Source organism: Pempheris klunzingeri, chromosome 19, assembly GCF_042242105.1.
Source record: "Pempheris klunzingeri isolate RE-2024b chromosome 19, fPemKlu1.hap1, whole genome shotgun sequence".
NCBI lineage: Eukaryota > Metazoa > Chordata > Actinopteri > Acropomatiformes > Pempheridae > Pempheris > Pempheris klunzingeri.
In genome coordinates this window covers 19,970,548-19,995,146 of record NC_092030.1, presented here as the reverse complement: position 1 = coordinate 19,995,146, position 24,599 = coordinate 19,970,548, and the positions used below count along the sequence as shown (strand labels likewise).

Genomic DNA, 24,599 nt, shown 5'->3' with positions numbered 1-24,599 from the left:
CTGTGTCGAGGTTACAGTCGGGGAAACAAGCTTCCAGGACAAGCTGCTCCTCTCACTTTGCAACTCTTTGGTAATAAAGAAAACATGCAGTGCTTTTTAAAGTACACAGAGTACAATAAAATACTGTTTATTACCATGACAACCAGGTTTTCGGCGGTAGCTCCCAGCGCCTCTAAAGACTCCGGCTCATCAGAGGGTCTCTTGTAGTGGAAGGCCGTCCCCGCGATGTCGAACTTCCTGGGCCAGTCGATGGTCCACGCTCCGTTGATGTAATAATCATCCCCCTCGGATTTCAGAGCTAGGCAATCACAGAAAAACAAGAAATACTTCTAGAAGGCTGAAATCAAAAGCAGACAGGAACGGTAGCTGAGACAGCAGGTGGAGACAATCATTCGTCGTGATGTCATTGCCGTCGTTCATCTTCATCATCATCAGTTTCAGCCTCCCTGATGTCACTGGCAACTTTCTAACCCTCGACACACACACACACACACACATTGTACATGAAGACATTCACGTGCAGCGACATGTACGTACGTCTAATTTAGGAAGAGAAAGAAAACACACTTCAGGTGAAAGCCTGGAAGAAGCTCATGAATACCACTCTGTCTGGTTGTCAAAACAAAAGTTGGTCTCCAAGCACAACAGATCTGAAAATATCCACTTTTCTCGGCGCTGAAATGAGGCCAAATTGAGGAGAAACCATCCAACTGGTCGCTATTCTGCCTCTCTGGCTCGCGCTCTGCAGAGTCCCCCACTGCAGCATTAGATGAACAATAGTTTACTCCTCTTTAACGTATCACTATCCCCCTTCTCAATGAATTCACCCTCAGCACATCTGCCGCTGATTCTGAGCACAAGTCTTCATAAGCATCCCGGCCTTCTATTTTTATATTATTAGCACACTTAGTTTTTAACTTTGATAAAACTGTGCTGACCTCGATAGCGGGGGCTCCGACGATGCCGCGAAAGAAACATTTTATCATTATCACGAGGGTTCACAGAGGAAATTCATAACAAAGTACAAATTGCTTGGAAGGAAGAATGTAGCCCGACACAATAGCCAAAATTGCACTCTTTAAACTTTGATATATAGACATCATATCCCCCATAATCCTGGTGGACCAGGCAGCTGTCACCACGGCCCTATAAATCTGATGCAGCTCTCTGCTTCAAAGTGTAACTTAAGCCCTCCATCAACACCATCCGCTATAAATTCAACACACTGTCACATGTCTTTCTCTTGTTAATGAAAAGACACAGAACCGGCTTAATTGAATCCGGTTGTTTGATTGTTTTGGGTCTGAAGCTGCCAGTGTTGCAAACAGTTTTTGTTTAGTCTGGAACAGATTGGATGAGCCCGGTGCCAAGACAGCCATGACATGTGTTAAGATTCAGGGATTTATCTTTTTTTTTTTTTTTCTTTAACAGGCTCTGTTTTATGGCTTCACATTAGGCAACAGGAGATTAAACTATGGCATCTTCTAATTTGTGCCTGACAAAGACACAAGGAAATCCCTGGAAATGTGGTTGACACAGAACTGAACAGATAATGTGAAACAGCTTGATGTCGCAAAATTGCCAATTCATCACACTGCAGAGAAAATACTTGGTTTTATGAGATGGAGCGTGTCCAGTCACTCTGGCACACGGTGGTGCTCTGAGCTAAATGCTAACATGCGTGCTAACAATCGCTAATTACACAAAGAGCAGCTGTCATGAGCTTTGCAGGTATTTGGTTGTAAACTGCGATGGATGATGATCTGTAATAAATAAAAATCATGGCCTCATGGTGCTGCTGGAGGAAAGGTGAGGAGATCACCAAAATCTGTGAGCTTCATCCTCTGGGGAGCATGAATGTTTGCACAAAATCTCATCCTATAGAGATATTTCAGTCTCTCTCTCTCTCTCTCTGCACTAGCATGGCTGATAAGAAGTGCACATTAGTCTGATTTTAACTGGATCATACGGAGGCCGACACTCACCGATATAATTCTTGGACATGGCAACTTCTTTGATCTCAATGTGAACGGAGCCTTTTGGGATGTGCACCACCTCCATGTAGCCTGGAAGAACAAGGACGCGTCGTTAAAGTGGTATTTCTTTTATATATATATATTTAAAACAGAGATGAGATGTTACACGTCATGTTAGGTAGGAGTACATATAGAATAAATTCCAAATCACCCAAAAAGGACAAAGCAGGAGGACAAAACAATCCCCTCCTTTTTTTTTTTTTTTTTACAGTCACACACACGCACACACAGTATTTTTAGATGGTTTACTAGCCATACCATAGAAGGAGAAATATGTTTTCTCTCTCTCCTGCTCTCTATAGACGACCCCAGACAGAGAGCCAACTCCTTGTCCCTATCTCTACTCCTGATTTCTTCACTCCATGATGTAATTAATGGGGAAAATATTATGTTTTCATCTATATTCTGACAACATAATTCTAAATAGCCAAAAACATATGCTGTGCTGGTGGGTGACAAAGGCACATTTCCATGAGGGATTATCTTCCTGGCTTCAGGGATGTGTGTTGGCTTCTGGACAAAAGCTACTACGCCAAAAAGACAATGAGTTACTTTGTTTTCTTCACAGTCTCCTTCAGAGACTTAAAGTGTGTCACATGTGCTCATCAAACCAAAACACGCCACCTCTGCTCTTCCTTTTCCACACCGAGTGAATCAAAGACGCCTGACATCTGCTGAATGGAGGTCTGATTTTACCTCCTCTGGGTAGAGACTCGTTGAAGAGTCCCTCCGTTGCCTCGCAGGTGCTGCCGTCCCCTCCACACACACGGCACCGATCCTCCTTCGCATCGGAGCCCAGGATGTTGTCGCAGCCCACGTGCTTTGAAGCCAACAGAGACACAAAGGATTTAGCACCGTTTGACTGTGAAAATAAAGAATACGTGTTAATTATGAATCTCCTCAGGTCAGACTCCAGAGCACAGGCTTCATGCTCTTTAAAGGAACAGTTACACCTTTCGGGAAATGCATTTATTCACTTTCTTGCTAGACGAGATTTAAAGCTAAATCCAGCAGCCAGTTAACTTAGCTTTGCAGCCAGGTATATTTTGTGTTTAATGTACATTTTTATATTTTTATTTGACTTATTATTTAATCCAAACCATGATCTTTTCCTAAACTTAAACAAGACATTTTGGTGCCTAAACCTAACCAACCTGCAACTGAAAACTGATAATAAAAGAAATAGATTATAATAATAACATTTTAGACAATAAAAATGAAAAAGTCTATCTATCTATCTATCTATCTATCTATCCATCTATATCCACTCCCAACAAAAGCACTGTTCTCTCCAGTTTGAGTAACATTTGGTTAAAAACCACAGCACTCAGTTGTTTTAGGAAATAGTTATCTCTCTCTTTTTTTTTAATGAAACTCCACATTTGCGACCTGTTTTATACATTCAGTAGAAACCAATGAGCTTGGGGATTTGTGCTGCAGACAGGGTAGGAGAGTCAAACTACAGAGAGATGGACTAACTTATTGTTGGTTTTGGTCTTTTCGTGGGATTTGTTGACAGAAAGAAAAATATAGAATAACACCAGGCTGATCCTTTAACACGGCTATATTGATAGAAGCAATTACAGCTGTAATTGCTAGTGAGTTGGCAGGTTTTTACACGCAAAGCTCATAAAACATGATGGACTCTGGGTTCATCATGTTTTGTTTGGTTCAAATAAATGTTAATATGGAGGCCGTATGGAGCCCATTAAATCTTTATCTGTGCTCAGTTTGTAGCCATTGTTACTGGGCTGGTAATGCCACGGAGCTTCAAAAGCTGGAACACTGCTATTCAGCACATTGTGATTAAAGGTACGATCTGTGTTTTCATTATTAAATCATTTTTTCATTACTTTTGCCTTGTAAGGGCTGCAACACCAGCAGCACACGGACTCATTAGAGCATTTGCCATATGAAAATATTTGTTACGAGTTAGGCCCACGGTTTACTGCGATGAACCGTATATGCAAAGGAGCGGCGTCCTCAACAAGTTCACTTTCAATGTTTTTCATACATTTTACATCAAAACTTCTGTAAATGTATGAATACTTGGCTTTAACTTGTTATAGATTTATTCCATTGTGGTCTTTCTCTGCTCTTCTGTGGCGTACAGCACAGTTCTTACACTTTCAAAGTATTTTGAAATAATTTTTCACCTGACGTATATGTTTTTAATAATTTCATCAAGTTGCACTATCAAGACTATGTTTTGTTGTATGAAAACAATAAAGTTGTGTTGAACTGCAGTATTAATATGATGTAGATTTTGTTGCACAACAATAACATAAAATAGTCCAGCACTTAAAATATAGGATTAGAATATAATACATATGAAATTTAACATAAAATAGAACAAAATATAGTATTGTGGTAGAAAAATGGTAAAAAAAATGGCAAAAGAAACTGGTTGCTGCTTCTCATATGTGAGGATTTGTTAGTTTTCTCTGTTTTAATTATGGAAAACTTCTATAAAAGACAAGAAAATGTGTTTCACATTTTCACTATCTTCATTTTATGGACCAAACAATTAATCTAGAAAACGATTTGAAGGTTTAATCAATAATGAAAATAACTTATTTATCCATGCAGCGAGCGGATAATGTAACATTAACTGGGAATATTTGGGGCCATTTTCCTCAGACATAGAATTACTAAGAAAAACTGTGTATTTTAACTTACTGTCCAACAAACAATTAACTTAGACCAATAAAGGAATCTCTTATCTTATCTTATCGGGAACACAGGAGAAAGACCCCATTTGAAGACACCGATACAGATGCCCGTGAAATGGCAGACAGAAGTTGTCGTGCACTATAATCTAGTAAATAGGGATTTCAGATTCAGCACCGGTCTCCAAAACTTATCAGCTGTGTGTTAATGGTGTGTGACAAGACAACTGTGAGGATTACTGTTATCACTGACACTTCCACTACTCCTTTAAATCTCTCTGCTCTCTATCACTGTCTCTCCCCCCCCCCTCTCTCTCTCTCTCTCATGCTCTCTGTTATTCGTAATCTCTCTCTCTCTCTGCCTCTCCAGCACCTGTAAACATCATAGCAGTTTTGAGTGTTTCTGAAAGCTTTCCAAGCAGACAGTGTTCTAGCGATTTATCACAGTGTGGCAGTGAACCCGGAGAGCCAGCCTCTGAAATAAAACAACACGCTCTGGATTCAGGCTGGAAATAAACCTGCAATGCTCCTCTGGTAGGAAATATTCCACCTCTTCCCATTAAAACACGCACCATGTTGTGTTTTTATATTAGAATCAGAGTAATGTTGTTGGCACAGATGCTGCACTGTCATGCCAAACAGGAATCAAATTGTACGGTCAGGTGGAAGTCAAAGCAAATACTTAAAGCGAGGAACCAAAAGTTATTTCAGCTGCATCTCAGAAAATACACAAAAACCCTCATCTACACTCACACAAGCTGTACAAAAATGATTTATGCTCATGAAAACAAAGACGGCACTAACTGCCAACTCATTTCAATAAAATGTTATTTTGCCTTGTTATTAAATCAGCCTTTTCAAATACATACAAAATCATTATTCAATCAAAACAATGATTTTTGTGTTTTATTTATCGCAAAAAACAATCCTGGCTGAGGCTGCGGAGCCCTGATAAGAGCAATGCCAGTCATTCGATCACAATCAGCCACAATCAGCGGCTCAAAGGCTCGATTGTTCTTCACTGGAGAATGGTGCGCATTTGTGCTTTTGGCAGTCGTGTTTACGCAATCAGCACCAACCGAACTGTGCAGCCGGAGATAAAAACTAGCATGGAGGCCGAGGGAGCTCCTGCTGGGTCTCCTGCTAACATGTCGCTCTGAGCTGACGTGTGACGAGACACCAGAAGTCACAAACAATCACAAGAGGATAATGTCACAGTGCAGTGGGTCAGTCTGTCATTTCAGGGCAGGAGATGACGGATGTTTTTACTGCATCTGACATCAATAAGAATCATCGATCGTAACTCAATTCTGGGACATTTATTGCATCAACGTGTCATTTCAGATTCTGCAAATGTGGCTGATTTGTCTCAATCAAGCAGGATTGATCACATATTGTATCTGAAAATAAATAATAGAACCTAGAATATGTTTTAAATGGCGCTGAGTAAACTGATTTTATATGATTTGTCATTTTATTCTATTTTTCTGCAGTTTTTTTAACATGTGGCTCGACGCAGAAGATCAGAATGAGCCTCTTATCCACCAGCACTGTGTCTGTGGCAGAAACATTACAATATACTACCTTTACATGAAAAGCTGTAGAATAGAATTTTTTGTGACTGATTTGAGAAAACACATCTCGACTCAAGGTCCACTTATTAGCTTTTTGCAGAGCTTTCAACCACAGTGATACTTACAGTCATAACTCCATCTGCTGAGGGAGACGTGTGGTTGAAAGACCCACAAAAAGCAAGTTAACAGATGCTGAGTTGAGTTTTCCTTGTCAAATAGAATTAGAAAGTTTACTCTCACTGATTTTCAACCTTTTTATTGGCTGACTGGTGGTTAAAGGACAATTTATTCACTAAGCTAAGCTAAACTAAGCTAAGGGGTTCCATCTCAGTTCAAATGCACGTTAGTAAGTGTAAGTGAACACATCACAGTTCAGTCTACTGCCGGTTCATGTGTTACGTTTAGAGCACAGAGGCTTATACACAAGCTACTTTACAAGTTTTACTGCTCAGCAGCCAGTGTGACTAATGTGAAGCATGACTGAGCGAATCAATGCCAACAGGTACCGACTCAGTTCAGTGGGAAGATTCGGTGTTAAAGATTTGTTCATCTGGATAATCGCCTGTATTTTCTCTTCCAAATGAACTGGATTGAGCTCAGAGTTTGTACAACCAGCCTGAATTTAGAAACCGAATTAGGAAAATAAAACCCAGGTTATAGTAAACCACAGTTTTCATTTAAAAGACCTCAATAAAACAGATTATATTTGATGTAATTATGTGGATTTAGGCTTTTAAATGACCAGCAGGTCAACGTATACGTCAAAGCTCTGCTCCCTTACCTTACACTCTCCATTGATGCAGATGTCCAGAGAATCAGCCTGACATCGGGTGCCGTCTATGACTGCAGGAGAGCGCTCTGTGTAGAAGTTATAGCCCTCTGCCAAGCAGTTCAGCGCGCAGGGCTTAACACCACCTGGTTTACACAGAATAAACACAGACAGAGCACGTCGTTATCTAGAGTTCAGCCTGCACACAGAAAACAGACAACACGACCTGAACGCTAATAGAGCAACTCGGAGATAAATGATACATAGAGGCCAGCAAACACCAGTGTTGTCTCAGGACTCGCAGCCAGCTCTGGGATCTCCTTTCGACTTGTTGACAATAATAATCATGTGGAGGAAAGTCAGCGGTGCTCAGATCTAAAACCCAGAGCCTGACGTCACTGCAACACTGAAACCAGAAGAGACAGCGCCGGCTGCCAACAACAATTACAGTGACGCAGTTTATCTGCTGTTTTTACATGACGGCTCCCAGCCCGAAGAACGCTGTAAGTCAGGAGGTGATGGATTTGACAAAACAGACCCCTTTGATAAAAGAGATCTAACTTAAGCTCGTCCATCTTCCACGAAAATAAAAGCTGTGTTTACATGCTTCAAACTTCCATCACTTTGTCTTGTGTTTTTAGTTAAGTGGATATTTTCCATGATCTGCAAGCATCAAGGAGAGAACTTAGGGGAGGGGGATGACACAAGGCCTGTGCTCCTAAACTCCTGCCAATAAATGTGATAGTACAACAGCTCTGACACCCATTCTGGCTCAGTCCGATAGTCAGATAAGAGCTCCAGTCTGTCATGACATGTGTCAGGACATCTGTTCAAAATGTGAAATCTTCCAGGTCGGAGACGCAGCAGATCCAGAAGACCAGCGAGGGTCTTTGAACACAACACGGTGTGCAGGAATCTGAAGAATTCTTTACTCATCAAAGGGAACCTTCCCACTGTTGGTGTTAACTGGGTACACAAGACAGGCCGGCCTGCAGACTGTCATTTGTGACGCAAAAAGGATAACAGGAAGATCTTATAGCTCCACACTTAGAAAAAAAAGAAGAGACTGGCTGCATCAAATATTAGTATGTTCAACCTTTAGCCTACTAAGTGAGGATTTACACATCACTGAATTAAAGCAAGCTGCATCACATAAACTAGTTCTCACATGGAGATGAGTAAATATTTACACCCACTAACGGCCAGGCGTGGCTGTTGAATGGCTAACTGAACTCACTAAGCGTACGTTTGCTGGCATATGAACTGTCATTACTGCTTTTGCACTTGTAACATTTAGATTTTAGAGACTCATTATTGCAGTTTTGCATTTTTCTGAGATGCAGCACACGATAATAATAATAATAATAATAATACTTGAAGTATTCTCTCATACCACAAAAAGTAAATGTTTGAATAATTAAATTAATATCATAAACATGCAGCAACTAGTCGATTAATAGCCTGAACTAGTCACTACTAGTTGACTGGGAAAATCTTTGGACAGGAGCAGAAAAATATGGAATTAGTTGATATATTTCACCTGATATTTATAGTAACAAAAGAAAAAAGTTTATGTGAATAACGTCAGATAAATAACTAGTGAATGTCAGTTAAATTATATTTCCCACTCATTCTTAATGTATGAGAACACTACTAACACATTATGTTTAGTTATGTTCATTTGTTTTAACGTTGATTGCTTTTTTTTCTAGATACCAATATGCACCTCAAATTAGCTCAAATTTTAAGGTAAAACCCAATTTAGTTGATCACTTCTTTACAAACTAGTCAGTAATCACTAAGAACTTACCCTGATGCCTTGATATTTAGTGAAGACTATTTAAATACTTAAGATTCAAAGTCATCGGGGGCTTTAATGGACTTATAAACAGCCTTGTGTGGTGAACTCACCACCAGTGTACGGCTTCCAGTTGTAGTACTTCCCTCGGAAAGGCATGCTGTCAAAATCGGCGCACTGCTTCTCTCGGAAATCACGAGATCCCACAGGACAGGCCTGCGAAGGAGGAGATACTTTAAAATCATACCAGCACACTCTTCTTGGCTCATTTACTGCACATCAAGTATAACTTAACCATTTCATTAATGTCCATATAATATAAAAGTCTGTTAAATGAGTGAATTATCCACCTACGGCAGATAATTGGCTTGAAATCATAAAAGAGATTCATAAGATGGAAACACTGACTCAGCCGATTGGAGGATAGACAACTGGAGGACAAATTAGTTGGAATATTGAACATAACCATTGGTTTCCCTCTTTTATCTTTATTGCTTTCTATTTCACCCCCCTGCTGTTTCTTACCTACGCTTCAGTTACATGATGCTGCATAAAGACTTGCTGTCCATAATAATGTTTTATGTTTGTGATGCTTGGAAACTGTTTTCTTTTGTTGTTATTGACAGGAAGAAGCTTTATTGAGTTTTGTAACCTATCACAGTAAATGCAATACAGACTTTTCAAATCAATTTGCTATTAAACTGCATTACCAAGCGATGGTTATGTAACTTTGACAAAGAAATTGCAGACTTGATGTTAAGTGTGATGGATTACACAACTTAAACAAGCTTTAAGAGTCTGCCAATTGGTTTTCATGCCGTATGGAAATGAAGGGAAACCAATACAAAGCTGGAAGGATTGGAAAAAACATCAATAAATGTAAAAATCTGTGGCATCCCTTCAAAAATAGACATGATTTAAAGGAGCTGGAACTTGCAAGCACACTGCCGTGGTCCTTTCAGATTTCAGAGTTTGCAGGCTAGCATTCAAGGACTCAAGGATTCAAGGAATAAAGGATCTTTACTGTCATACCAGCACACGAAATTAAGTAAATGAAGTATGTTCGAGCATGTTCGAGTGAGTGAAATGTATTTATTCTGCGGAGTTTCTATTTGCAGAGACAACATCATCATTAACAACTGGACAAAGTCTGTACAAGATGTCACATTTTATTTCCAGACTCTAAAACAGACTTGTTTCTTGGAATTCCTAATTGAGAACAGTGTGTTTTGCATTTGGAGGGGGGATTGCTTTGTTTTCATGTGTGGACGTTGCTCCAGTAAGAGGAGGCACAAAAGTGAAGACAAACACTTCACTGGTGCAAAAAGGTCCTTAGAAACCCCAAAAAACTCTCTCCCCCGGGACAAATAAAAGCTCTCAGGTCAAAGCTGTACTTCACATGCTGAAAGTGTTCGGGCCATAGAGGAGGCTGAGCCCCTTTCATTACCACTCAAGTGTTTTGCCAATATGGCAGCTTTAAACTTGCACATCAAACATGCAGATTGAGTAGGAAGAGACAGAATAATATTATTACAAGTGTGTGTTGAAATGTCAACACTGGGCCAAATGAGATTTACTTGTGTCAACATGTGTTTGAGGGGAGAAGAGAAAAAAAAAAGCCTCAGACTAGTAAGTAGTATCATCAGGGCAAAACTTGAAGTGAATGACCAAGTCCTCGGTCTTTGGTGATATTTAGCAAATATTAGCCTGTTAGCAAGCTGAACTAAGATAATGAACATGGTTAACAGAAGCATTTTAGCTCACTGAGCACTTTCAGTCCTGTTCATCTTAAGGGAAGCATGTAACTAAATTGCTGGAATGCCCCTTTAATGGTAATTGTGACTGTGCTAAAGCCACTTACTAACGCTACCAGCCGTCTAACGTAAAGTGACCTCCCACAGGACAGACGTAGTAGCAACAGGAAGGGAGGGAGGCACCATTAACAAATCATATCAGACCACTGATCAGTGTAAAAAATAGCTGCGATATAAACATCAATTTATGCATGTAAGTGTGTGAGTATTTGTCATTGTATGTACATCTGGTGCTCTCACACACACACACACACACACACATTTCCCTGGACAAGGTGTGGTCAGTGTGATGAAATAGCGGTTGGGGATGTTGTTTGTTTTCCAAAGAAAACACTCAGTGCTTGCTCTCAGCTGTTATTTTTAAGACTTGCGGTTAAATGTCCACAAGGGCCTTAACTATTTCAATTTTCACCTTGTGAAAAAAAGCCCACCTAGAAATAGTTGAACAGAGATCTCAACTTGCAGCCATGTTAAATATTTGTTTAAAGCTTTGCTCCAGACCTAAAAAAAAAAAAAAAAAAAAAGCTCTGTGAATTGCTTTTCATGGAATACACTCTGAAACTGTCATCATCGTCGACTCGAGTGAAATGTCGCAAACAATATGTGAACTCTTAAGTGACAAAGAGACGAAAAAACCCAAAGTCACCTGGGGGATATTGAATCACCGCCTGTGCATTTTTATCAGCGTCTGTCCTGCGTTCCAGGGAGACAACATGTCAGAAAGCTTAAAGGCGGTGCGAGGCCGCTAGCTAACATGCTCCTTATAAAGCCTTTCTGAAGATAAGATGTTCTGCAGGGGGGAAAGCAAAGAGGAGGTCCAGCAGTCGTGCTGTGACAGGCCAAATCCATCCCGGGTCAGACCGACTATCTCAGTCCCTTTACAGACCAGAGCAGGGCATCCATCAGGGGGACAGTTTAGTTTCCAAGTCACTTGTATACTTTGTTTTAAATACCAAGCAGACAGAGTAAAACAGGGAGGGAAAAAAGAAATGAAGAAACTCACGTCGGTGTTACAAGATCTGTAACGTTTCCTCTCTCCGAGACAGTACTTCCCTCCTCCAGACGGCCTGAGACACACAGGAGAAACCAATGAGTTGAGGGGGAACAGAAAAGAGAAGGGGGGCATCTTCAACACATCGAGCGCCATAAATTGCGATCGCAAAAATCCTTCAAAGAGACAGAAATCATCCTTGGTGATGTGGTGAGTACATTAGGAAGGGTTTGGCGAGTGCAGGTCATGAAACAGGCCTAAAGAAAAAAAAAAGTCTCTGCCAGAAGACAAAGTGTGTTTGTGCGTTGCCGAGCATGTGTGCCAATGATTCATTCATGAAATCCAAGCTGCTCTAAGAGCTCCTAAGTGTGACATGCCATTTAGATTTGGGAGAGAGACTTTAGTTGTGTAACCTCAGAGCGATTCTTTACTCTTTACATCTCCCCGTCTTCACCACACATCTACTACATCTGTGAAAAGGTTTGTTTTTACTTCTCTTATCACCTCTTTCCTTCTCCTCCTTCATTAGCCGCCCCTCACTCCCGCTCCGTGACTGTGTGAGAGGCTGCTCTGGCTGTGTTTTCTCTGCCTCCCTCCTCTTTGCACTGATGCCTGAGCAGCAGCGATCACCTTACACAGGTGTTCCACATTATGCCGGTGCCTTCTCCTCTCCCCCCCCTTTTTTTCCCCTCTTCACTCTGCTTCACCCTGGCTCTCTCTCGTGTCTTCCCATGACGTGTTTGACGTAATATCTAGCTTCCAAAACAAAGGAATGCAACGCTGGAAGAGGGATAAAGATCCCAAATGTCTACTTGCCAGATGAAGATGCGCTGGACATTGATTTGTCTAGTGAGGACACCTGAGAGGCCTTAAAACAGAACTACACAGCGCTAAAATCTACAGTATAACGTGAGCTGTGCCTTAAGTGATTGCACATGCTACATCAGTCCATCTCAGACAGCATGACGGGATACTTCTGTCCAGGACAACCTCAAAGAACCTTCTCATTTGTCTGCCCTGTTACAGCAAGAGCACGTGTAACTATTGAAAGGAGGAATTACACAGTCTTTGTAAAAAGACTTAAATGACATTTAAGAAACGATGATACCGTTCAAAGGGATTTTTTAAAGCTCTGTGTGTCCTGTACAGTCGTGAAACAGACTGAATAACCAGTTTCGATGGCTTGTTATGAAGTTAAATGCAACCAAAAAGTCATCACACAGAGCTTTAAAGAAAGAGCCAGCAAGGCCACGGTTCCTCTGGAGGAACTTTCCCCAGGAACTAGGAACCTTAGGAGGCCTGCATGTGCTGTAGTGACTCGTGGATGCATAAATCCTGACTTTACGTAGCTCATTAACTTCAGATAAACTATCTTAGCACATTATTTGGTGTCTGTGTGGGGACTCTGTGTTGTAGTGGATCTCTAGATACACTGCATGAATCTCTCCAGTCACGTTTGGTAGATCGGCGATAAGCCAGAAGTGACACAGTGGTTCCTGGATGGATTATAAGAAGAAGTGACGGCTCGGCATAGCGCCTGTGCAGCGCTCTAAAAGGTAGTTACACATATAAGTCACTTCATACATCCGCTACAGAGATATTGTTAAATTACATATGAAGTATTGATGCATTATTCTAACCACCCACAACCTACCCGCTAAGAAAATGTTGATTTTCATGACCCCATCGTTGGTTTTTGTTAAGTTGTGCTTTGACACATCAACATGTAGTTATAAAAATGATGAGTGAAGTCTTTACTTTTTCATGCGTCAGACTAATTTGCCTGATCTTGGTGGACTAAAAGAACCTCTTAGTTCCTTGAAAAAAGCTAAAAGTTCTGGGTACTTTGGATGGAAACGATGCTTAAAGCACTTTTCTTCCCATAGAAAGAAGCCTTTTTCCCAGAGAAATATTTTTCTACTGCTTCAGAGGCAAACTAATTAGCTCTCCTCCCACTCAGATGTAACATACATCCACACACGTGCACACACACACACACACACACACACACACACACACACACACACACACACAAACACACACCTGTAGGCAGGACCTGGATGTGTGTGTTCAGCTTGCTGTGGCTTACTTTGCCTACTTACGCTGGGCTGTCACAGTGCCTCATGGAGGAGGATACACCGCCCCCACAGGTCCTGCTGCACTCCCCCCACATGGACCAGGGCCCCCAGCCTCCGTCCACACTCTGAGGCCAGGTACCGAACGCAACGCACTCCCCCTGGTAGCACCACTGGCCGGGGAGGAGAAGACATACAGACAGGGGCAGGGAAACTTTGGTTATTATGCAGTAGAGCTGAATCATTTCTTTACAGCAAATGTTTTAGAGTCTTCAGTTCAGGCGAAACTCGCTCGAAAAGATGAAAGTTATCACTGCAAAGAACACTTAAAAGTCAGATTTCCATCTTCCAACAGTTACTGTCACTCACTGTCACACTCAATGTGGACTATGCTGAACCTGACTGATGAAGTTTTCTGTCAATAACACGTCCTCTCTCTCTCTCTCTCTCTCTCTCTCTCTCTCTCTCTCTCTCTGCGTCTCGCTTTAACACACACACACACACACACACACACACACTTGTGATTACACTATTACTCACCCTATAATTTCATTTCCGCATTAGTCCTGTTATTTCTCCTCTCTTACCTGCCATTTTCCCTTCTGTCATTACTGTCCTGGCTTCCTCCTTGTTGAGGATTATTGTTGTGGCACAATTCAAGTTGCGCCCTTTTTTATTAATAAAGGAATAGTTCAACAAGCTTATTGGCTCGCTTTCCGAGAGTAAAATGAGATGATTGGTATCAATTTCGTGTCTCATTGGAGCTAGACTAATAAGTAACACACACTTACAAATGAAATGTTGAATTCACGAGCAGTCAAACAAACCCTTCCTTAGCTCGGTCTTAGTCTGCTGTGGTCGCTGACTTATTGCATCCAAGAAATGTAAATGTTAAAAAGATGTGTAAACAGAAATGAAGCAAAAAAACAATAATTTGTGGTTTTAGGGGTTATTTATAAGCTGTAACTGTTCCTTGGCAAACGACAGCTGGGAGCAGTGACAGTGCAAAGTATCACAGTGTTCGTACAGAGACTCCAAACTAAAACCTGTGCTCACGGACTGAATTTAGCAACCTCCGCTACAGCTGGAAACATGCTAAGCTATGCCAAGCTAAGCTGACCATGTCCTAGTTTTATTTCTTTATACTCTCTCTCTCTATTAGATCTGAGTGTTGGAAGGAGCAACACATTTGTTATCAGTACACTTTCACATGCTTAATGCTAGTATGTATACAATTCTATATTCATAAACAGGGCAGAGGCAGAATATAACAGTAATATAATATAACTTATGATCTTAGTTAACATTTAAGATAAGGAGGGAAGTAGTTTAAGTCGTCTCCAGGAGGTAAAAGGACCCTTAGGCTGTGTGGTTCCAGGGTATTTCCCAAAATGTTGTGCTGCTCCTTTAACTTAAACCATTATGTTATCAAAGCTTAATTCACAGAACAGCTTCTTATTCTGACTTAACATGTTTTTGTGTTTTTCTGTAATGTTTCCTCGGCTCTCTGAGGAGCTTTCACAGGCAGGTGTGCGGCGTTTCAGGAGTGTTTTAAGCCTCGTGCTAAGCTGTTGGGAGTTCCAGAGGGAAGCGGGGATCAGAGGCGGCCCTTTGTCTCTCCAACTGTGTCAGTAGGTTAAGAACCCAGAGAGACCGGGACAGTCAAGGTGAGGGCTGCGCAGGGCCACTGTCCTCTTTCTCTGACTTACTCATTCACGTTCTGAGACGCTGTCAAAACAAGATTAGCAGTGGGAGAGAGGAGAGAGGCAACGGGGAGATGGGGAGAAGGACGGAGGGATCAGGACACAGAGGGGAAGCTGACCGTCAGAGACACCGAGCGGTGGGAGATGACGTCTGCCGTCCACCTTGAGTATATATCTGTGCGTTCATTTGAGCGCTGTAAAAACACAAAGAGCTCCTCTCTGCTGGTCAGTTTCTGTCTCTCTCCCACCTCCCTCTGCCCTCTCCCCCAGCCTCTCTCTCCCTGTCTCCCTGCTCCTGTTGGAAGGGCCTCTCTCCATTACACGCTGGGTGAGAAATGGCTGACATTCATATTCCTTTGAAGCTGTCCCCGGCAGGGGCAGACAGGGTATGCCACTGGCTCTCCTAAAGCTGCTCCAAAAGCTGTTCCAAAGCCCCCCAGGCTCAACCTGGGGCCCCCTGTGTTGTCCAGGACCCTGTCCGTGGGCCCCGGTCCTCAAAGGCTCCACTGAGCTAATGGTAATCACGGGTGACAGCTCGTGACACTCTCCTATTCTTCCCTTTTAGACCTCGGACCATCCGGTGACAATGGCTGCCGTAATCCGTGTTAAAACTGTCTCCCCTAACCTGGCTGGCATCAACAGTGGGCTGATGACCTAAAGCCTGGCTTGCTTGCATGTGTGTGTGTGTGTGTGTGTGTGTGTGTGTGTGTATGTGTGTGAGAGAGTGTGTGTGTGGTAGCACCCATTGCATGAGTGCACACTCAGGGAATGGTACCCCTTCCCAGAGTGGAGCACATCCAAGTCGAGGCAGTGAGGTACCACTGGCTGAGGCTAATTTCAGCGCACAGAGGAGGGTACTGATCACCAGGTACTGCTCCAACTACGTGTGCACTGGTTAAAGGGACAGTTCTAAAAAAAAAAAAAAACACTTTCTCACTTCACCTCTATTATTTTTATGCAGATTTTCATTTAATTAAATACATCTGAGATTTCTGCCTCAACCAAAATATAACAAAGGTGAATGGACTTTGATTTGTGGTGCTCACTGGATTAAAAAAAAAAAAAATCAGCTTTCTAGAAGCAAAATTCCAGTTATTCTCCAGCTCTCAATAGATTTAATGGGGACTGTATTTTTGGTAGATGGTCCTGCTGCTAAAAAGTGATTATTCAGAGAAACGTCACAACCAAGGCTCCCAGAGTCACTTCATTTCAAAGGAACTGCTATCAGCTCCTTCGTGGGCGGCTCAGAGCCCCATCAGAACAGCATCCGACTGTAAAACATCACAATATTTCTCATGACCCGTCCTGAAGGCGGGGGAGATGCATCCAGTCACATGTGATTGAGGCCGTTGTTATAAACGCAAAAGTTGTAGTAGCTAGTACAGATATCATGATGGTCAGAGATGTGTATGTTGGATGTCATCTGTCACCTGATCTTAACAACACAGGTGAGGGAGGTGTATTGAAAAGGATACGTATCCATAGATACCATTCAAAGTAGGTGAGAAAATCAGCTTTTTTTTGGGTAACTTGGTGAAGCTTTAAATGTATGAGACTCATTCAGTGACTTACCCCTTTCTCAATGCTGCCAGTCTGGCACAGAGTCCCCTCTGCAGCAGGGATACTGTTGGTTACACAGCGGTTGCTTTTGCTAAGGCACCAGAGCTCTCTACACACTTCCTAGGAAAGAAGGCAAAAGCAAGTTGGTCAGAATAAATCAATTCAGCAGACTGGGGGGTGGATTGCTGGATGAGGGTGAGGATGATTTATCTGTAGCTTCTGGAGGTTTTCCTCTTAGTGTTTTTCCTCTGCGCTTTGACAGCTGTGAGAGAAAAACGAAAAACACAAACAGCATGGAAATACATCTATAAATCTACACGATTCCAGATCAAATCAGAGGATGCGAGGAGCTGATGAGACCACATCAAGACCGCTGTGAGGCATCTAACTTCAAGAGCCCATATGCTTTGGATCACAGAGCATCTTGAGCAATACGCCAAGGGTCACCGGGTGCTCTTAATGTTCTCTTATGAGAAATGAAGAGTCAGCTGGATCAACACCATGACTAACGTTTGCTCACGTTCACCTCAGGACCACACGGGACCGTGACATCAGTTCAAGAAATCCAATTTCTGCTTCTTAGGGGAAATCAAGAGTGAGCAATAGGCCTCCCAAGTCTTAGATAAAGACGACTTGTAGGCCTAACAAATATCTTTAGTATTACTGAGTGGTCTGAATAAACATCATATCTCCGTCTTCTCCTCCTCACTCCTCAGTCCAGAACATAAGGAGAATCCATTTAGATTACTAAAGGAAGGGAGTGTGTGTGAGAGGGAGATAGCGGGTAGACAGCACTAAGTTGCCCCCAAATAAATAAAACTATAAAGTGAACACATGTTACAAGGACAGCTCTGCACAACCTCGCATTAGATTTCCCATTAAACCAAACTGGGTCGTCTCGCGCCTCGTCTTCAAAGGCTTTTACGGGACAATTGTGTACGGCAGAAGAGCAGGCCCATGAAAAAGAGTTATGATCCCGAGCATAGATTCTGACCCCTGGGGTTAGTAAATATGCCACAGCCCCGCAGCTCCCTGAGCCTATCCAGATTAAATAAAGCAGCAAACTGCCACTCTCTGGTTGCAGCGACTCCCCTCTGCCAGCTGGTTTCAATAAGCCGCCCCGCTGCTCCATTCACTATCTCGGCCCCGCTAAAAGGTCAGCGGCCCGTACCTTAACGAACATGGATGTGGGCCTGATGGATTTACGCTACGAGAGAACAAGCCGGCGATAAAAAGGCCGGGGGCGCTCAGTCAGGGCCGCGCTAATTTAGCCATCTAAGGCTGTTTGTTTTTCATCCCCTCAGCTTCCAGTGTCTGGAAAACACAGACTGAGTGAGAAGTTGGAAGTAGTCGTTGGAAACAAATGATCGCTATAAATTACCCAAAGTTCCTCTCTTTCGACATGTGTATTACGTTTCCCACCTCTGACACAGTCTCATGCTGTGATTTAAAGTCTGTGATACCCCACGGCTCTGAAGGTGTCGTCGGCCATATTCAGTGAAATATTACTATTGTGTTGCTTTACATCACCGGTTCTCTACCTCTTTTGGTGACCAAAGCAATAGACACTGTTGCCCATAGAGTTGGAGTAATAGATATACACTTATTATATTATATTATATTATATACACTTTATTGATCAAGAATTAATCACATTGTCACAATCATTTCATGAGAAGAGGTAAAAAAAACATTATGGGTAACAGTGTATATTATGATTTGCCGGATTGGACGGACGCCAAACAGCCCAATTAGAGTCTCAAACCCACCAAATCATCATAAAAGCAGCCCAGTTATCGCCACCAAGTCTTCTGGACAACAGAGATAACAAAAAATAATAAACTGAAAACAACAAACGTAAGCGTCTGCAGCCGTGCTACCGGCTCTGTGAGACTGTTCGCAGCTAACTGCATGTTGATGTTTAGCAGATCACCATCTTAGTTTACTGTGTTAACGAGCTAACACTTGCTAATTAGCGCTAAACACGAAGTACAGCTGAGGCTGATGGGAAGTTTTGCAGAAGCGTTGGACAAATTCACATTTTGGCTTGATGATGGCTAAATCTTACAAATTGCACCTTTAATGTCTGCACTGCAACCCATCCCGTTATTTTCGAGATAATTCACTCGAACTCAAGGTGATGCTAGAAGGAAGATTATCACTATGCTCCATCCTCTGGACACCATGAACGAGTGCACAAAATCAAAATGCCAATCCTCTGATCAGAGATTTGGAGTAATTTTATTGGTTAATCGTTATCAGATGTCATCATGAGAAGCACCAAATGGTACAAAAAGCAGCCCGCGACTACCAACTATTTCACAAGAAAGAAGCAAAGAAAATGCAATTTAATCTAATTTAGCAGCAGAATTTGTTTTTCTCTTATTTCCAAACCCCCTTTAATCATCTCGCGACCCTTTGAAGGGTCCGGGCCCCGCTGGTTGGGAACCGCTGCCCTACATTGCTGTTCACAGTTTAACCCAGTTGAACAGGACACGCTGGGGTTACGTGTGGTGGTAAATTTCCATCCTGTCCTGAGGATGAAGGAATATGGCGCAGATTTGTGTCCAATTTTAGAGTTTTCTGTGGTTGAAAAAAGCAACAAATCATTTTGTTATCTTACAGTCGAAGCCAAACTCGTTGTATCAGTGAAATATTACAACTACAACATGAGCGTATGACATTATTTATTGGAATATTAGAGATAAACTCTGATATGCTTCGCTTCCTCTCCCAACACGAGTGATAATGAAAAAAATAGACGTCCAAATGTGGAAAAGTTTGAGAAGTTATGGCTGAGCGTTGGCTTTTGTGGTCACGTCTGTGCCGTGAGCAGTCGCAGAAGGCACCTCTCTCACAGATGGCTGTGTGAAACAGATCTGATTGTCAGATGAAAAACTCCAATCTAGCTCTGTTGAATCAGCGCTGGAATCCAGTCCGCTCATAAATGTGTGTCTTTCATGCTGATCTAAAACCACAATTATGAGCTTAGGAGCCAAAATAACAGGGCTTGATTTGGGGCCTGTTATAATCTGCTGTCAGATATTTCTTTCAATGAAATGAAATAACTCCCATGATCTCAGCTAATCTCTGTCCAACCATTTTTTTGTTCCCCATCGTGTGCCCAAATATTTTATGTAATGCAAAACAATATCACGTTATTGTTCATTAAATCTTTGAGGATTCTTTCCACCGTTGTTCCTCGTCTTTCACTGCCTTTGTCACTTTGTATGTACTGAGGTTTTCTCATTACTCGGGCGCGGTGGTGGTGGAGGGGGGGGGTCATTATCATTACAGACTTAAAACACAGAGGAGGGGAGTGTTGACTTCAATCCTTCATCTCTTTGTCTGGGAAGTTTGTAGATTAAAAAGAAGAATAAGGTAATGTGTGGAAAGACGCCTCCGAACCAGCTCTGGTTATCAGACAATAATAAAACAATAATCTTCCTCTGCCCTTTAATCTCGACCAGGAAATATAAACCTTGAGAAAACTGTTATTATCCCATTAAGGATGGAACCAAGGTTAATAGTTACATTAGCTTGTAAGAGAGTTTGCTAGTTTAGTTAAATTTTTTTTGAAAATACTTAGTTTTGATTCAGTTTTCATTAGTTTTAGGTTTTTTTTTTTGTGATATTTGTTGGTATTTATCAGGGTTGGGATTCAACCAAACTACATTGTCTTCATTGATCCTCCAGGTCTCTCTGTGTAGGGATCCTTTCAGACTAAACCTGGCTAAAACAAACACTTTTAGTGGACGTCCCAAAGGATTATGTTGCAAAATATGGTTTAAAGTTACCGGGATGATCCTTTAACAGGATTAGCACATTTTTTTGACGCATACATGAAAAAAAAGAACGGCAAAGATATTAACAAAACAAGCTCTTTTGCCTGCACTTTTGAGACGGTCCCTAACTGTGAAGCCGCGCAGGTGCCAAACTTCACCACTGAGGATCATGAGGTAATAAATAACACCTGTGCAACAGCAGTCAGGCTTCATCCTGCACTGCAACAACAAAGCTGATGAAAAAGTGATGAGAGGTTACAGAGGAGGAGGCTCGCTGGGTGTTTGATTTGATATTAATTTAAGATTATTCACGTCATCATGGAAAGTCACGCTGCCGTGGCTACCAACAGTTCCTGTTTACACCGTTACCATAGAAACAGACCTGGATTACTTTTCATACTGAAGAAAAAAGTCTGAATCAGACGATTATAAGATCAGAAGTTATAAGTAGTTTGTTTTTCTGTGATTTCTGGGGCTCCAACTACAATTTCTTTCTCATTATTTTCTAAAAAATGGTATAATTGTTCGGTCTATAAGCTCTCAGCAATTATAAAAAACTCCTAAAAGTATTTAAAGTTCAAGCAACAGTCCAAAAACCCAAAGATAATCAGTTTTACTATCACAAACGACAAAGACATGAAGTGAATCCACATGAAATGTTCTCACTTTTGGTTTCAAACAAAGACTTAACAATTACTTGATTATCTAAAATAGTTGCAGATACATTTTCTGTTGTTCCACCATTCAGTTAAGCTCTAACTGACTGCATGCTGTGGATTGGTTTACATTCCTAACATCCACTCCTTCTCCCAAGTACAGTCCAGCCCTGTGTGGGTGCTTCGGTGATGCTACAGTGAGAAGTGTTTGACCACACCATCCCATGATCCCGTCTGAAAATGTAAAATTGTGAACTACAAAACTAAGACCTGACTGTGATTGTGGTCTGTACTAAACAAGCAGGTTCCTCTATGTCTGGATGCTGTGGCACACTTTACCTTTATCCTACTGCAAGGATCCCTTTACATAAGTGAGAAGAGGACAAGTGGTCACGTGAAAGATGCTGGTTTCTTACCCCATACTTGCACTGGCGTGAGGAGGCTCCGTACTGGAAGCGACACTGCTCGTCTGCATCGTACACCTGCCCCGGGGCCACTGTTGGGTACAGGAAGTCTCGTTTCAGAGGTTCATTGTCCAGACACGTCCCCCGACCTGAGCTGTCAAAAAAACAAACCTACAATAGGATTGTTTCTTACACAAAGAAACCTTTCTACACTTGGCTGATGGCAGAGTTTGAAATGCCAAGATTGGACGATTACAGCCCCCCCCCCCCCCACTCCCTTCTCTTTAAGACCTTGGCTGGTGCTGTTTGACTCGTTTAATTTTACCACCAAACTACTGTTGTAGGAAGCTTGTCAGAGATCTCAAATGACATGTAGTTAATGTTGATATCACACATCAACGCCTCCTCATCAAAGGGGGTGTTGAAAGCACAAGGAGGGACATTTTACCAGAGGCGCAGACGGCCGACCTGCCTGCCTTAACAGACCAGCCCCCTCTGATTATATGTCACTGCTTATACTGAGTCCACAGAGCAGCCAATAAAAAACAGAGCAGGGAAAGGAAGAGAAAAATCTGGAGCGAGCTCCGGGTCATATGTCCGGGCCTCGGATCATGTTTAGTCTGTTTTGTCAGATAGAAATATGCACACTCGCAAGGAACTTTCTAGTAGCTGAAAAATAAAAATCCTTGAGCGAAGGAGCACACAGAGTGCGTCTGTTAATTCCGGGTTGAGATGCTGATGCTTCTCTTTCCCCATCACCCAGCTCACAGAATCACATTTTGTATTATTCTTTTGACCTTTTGCCAACATGTAAGACGCTAAAATCACACGACAGACGAGTGCCAGTAAACAACCTCCTCGGCTTCTCCCTGAGTCAGAGGTTTTCTCTCAAGGCAAAATATTACTACGACTATTTACTATGACGCTGAGCTCCTTCCAGCTGCGGCAGCTGCAACGTGCAGTGGAGCGCTTCCCATCCCTCGAAAGGAAAAGTGGGCCTGGTGACAACGATAATGTAGAACTCGGCTTTATGGTTGAGCAAACGGGCTCAGAATACATTGGACGTTGGACAGTTTGGAGGCATTTCTCTCTGATTTCTGCCTGATAGGTTGAAGTTGAACAGGAGTTCATCTGCGATGCTCACAGGAGTGAAAGTGTCCAATATAGAGTGCTGCAGGAACAAGTCCTAAAACCCAGAAATGACTTTTCTCACTTCCAGTCCCCTCGTCTGGAAGTAGTTTCATGAACGGGTTTTTGGTTAAATGCCTGAAATAAGCTCTGTGGTTAACACAAGCTTAAGAGATCTTATTGTTCTACCATATAAAACACACCAGAGAATGTCCCACTGGTGAATTTTGCAGGTTTTACGTGTCCTGAAAAAAGGTGGTTGCTAACAGGTGGCTGCATGACACAACACAGGTTGTCTGCTGATACTCACTAGTCCGCTTTTACAGCCTCTAGTTGTGTTTACACTTGTTCTCCTGCAAACTGTGCTGGATCAGAGTTTTTTCACATTGTAGTTAGTTGGGTTGTAGCCTCACGTTAGCTTTTTACCACGGGGCAACTTTTGTTTGCCACAGAGATCATTTTCTGTGATAATCCAAAATCCCTTTGGCTTTTTGTCGAGGGAACCAGGGCGACGATAACTTCCAAGTCGACCCACAAGAAAGTGTCACCCCTGCAGCTCTTCATTAAAAAGTTATGAGACACTTTCTGGATTAACTACGTCCTCACAACTCTTGTATTTTAAGTGCATCTCAAATGTTCCAGACTGAGAACAGAAAAACACTCTCTTCCTGCTTGTCCCTCTTCCTCTTTCTTCCTCTCTCCATCCTCTGTCCTCAGTTGCTGAATAGAATAATCCCATTTCTTGGCTCCTGCTTCTTGGAGGACCCTCTCATCATGGAGAGAGAGAGAGAGAGACACACAACCCGGTCTCTGAGGGACCCAGACTCCCCGTGCGCTGAGGGCAAGCCTCACTATTTATTGGTTTGGAGGGAGACAAAATAGTCAAAGTTTAAACATAGAGGCTATTATTTGACATCGTCGCAAAGGCTTCCTGTCCGGTGGATTCAGCCAAATTCATTATGCTGAGCGGAAATATCCTTTAATAAGCGAGAACATCAGCAATCCCTGAACTCTGACACCAGTCACTCATGTAGATATTAACCAAGCTGGTTGGATCCAACCAGTGTTAAGACAGCAGCATGATTAAATCAGACTAACCTCACAATTATCGTAAGGCACAAGTCACAAGAGGCTTTATGTGGTCTCTGAGAGTTCGGTAAGCCCAAACTGCCTGCCTTTTAACATTTATAACAAACTGGCATGCAGACTTGGGAGAATAAACTATGACTGAACTGTGAGTGCATTCATAAACCATTCCTAAAAAACCCAAACAAAGCACCACATATTGCTTTAGCAAGACGGTGAATCTAGGCCAACACCGCAGCCAACGTTGTTTACTTGGCGGGGAGAAGCATGTGCGATATCCAAAACTCTGATTGAGGGAGAGAAAGGGAGGATAATTGGAGTTTACAGACAGAACCCTTTTGTAAGAAACATAAAAGCTAAAGGCAATAAAACAAAAATGAAAAGAAAAAAAAGCGAAAGACTGTTACAAACATGGGTGTAATATAGGCTGAGCGATACGTGTTTCGGCTCAGAAAACAAGCAAAACAGCTTTGTCTCTTTTTTGTTAAGAGCGCAGCTTTGGTCATTCTCAGACACTCGAGCCAGAAATGGACAGAAACCCGACGGAGCAG

The 24,599-nt window shown here is 42.2% G+C and overlaps 1 protein-coding gene across 1 annotated transcript in view; it reads right to left on the bottom strand.

Annotated features, from left to right (window-relative positions):
• Positions 1-24,599, bottom strand: part of adamts6 (ADAM metallopeptidase with thrombospondin type 1 motif, 6) — a 51,787-nt gene that overhangs the window by 11,939 nt on the left and 15,249 nt on the right. Inside the window, exons 10-18 of the mRNA XM_070850218.1 lie at positions 21,847-21,988; positions 17,002-17,109; positions 13,754-13,899; positions 11,664-11,727; positions 8,960-9,062; positions 7,061-7,194; positions 2,733-2,856; positions 1,986-2,066; positions 135-298 (exon numbers count right to left, since the gene is read on the bottom strand). Of these exons, the coding sequence (XP_070706319.1) occupies positions 135-298; positions 1,986-2,066; positions 2,733-2,856; positions 7,061-7,194; positions 8,960-9,062; positions 11,664-11,727; positions 13,754-13,899; positions 17,002-17,109; positions 21,847-21,988 (1,066 nt within the window). The remainder of the gene's footprint in view (positions 1-134; positions 299-1,985; positions 2,067-2,732; positions 2,857-7,060; positions 7,195-8,959; positions 9,063-11,663; positions 11,728-13,753; positions 13,900-17,001; positions 17,110-21,846; positions 21,989-24,599) is intronic.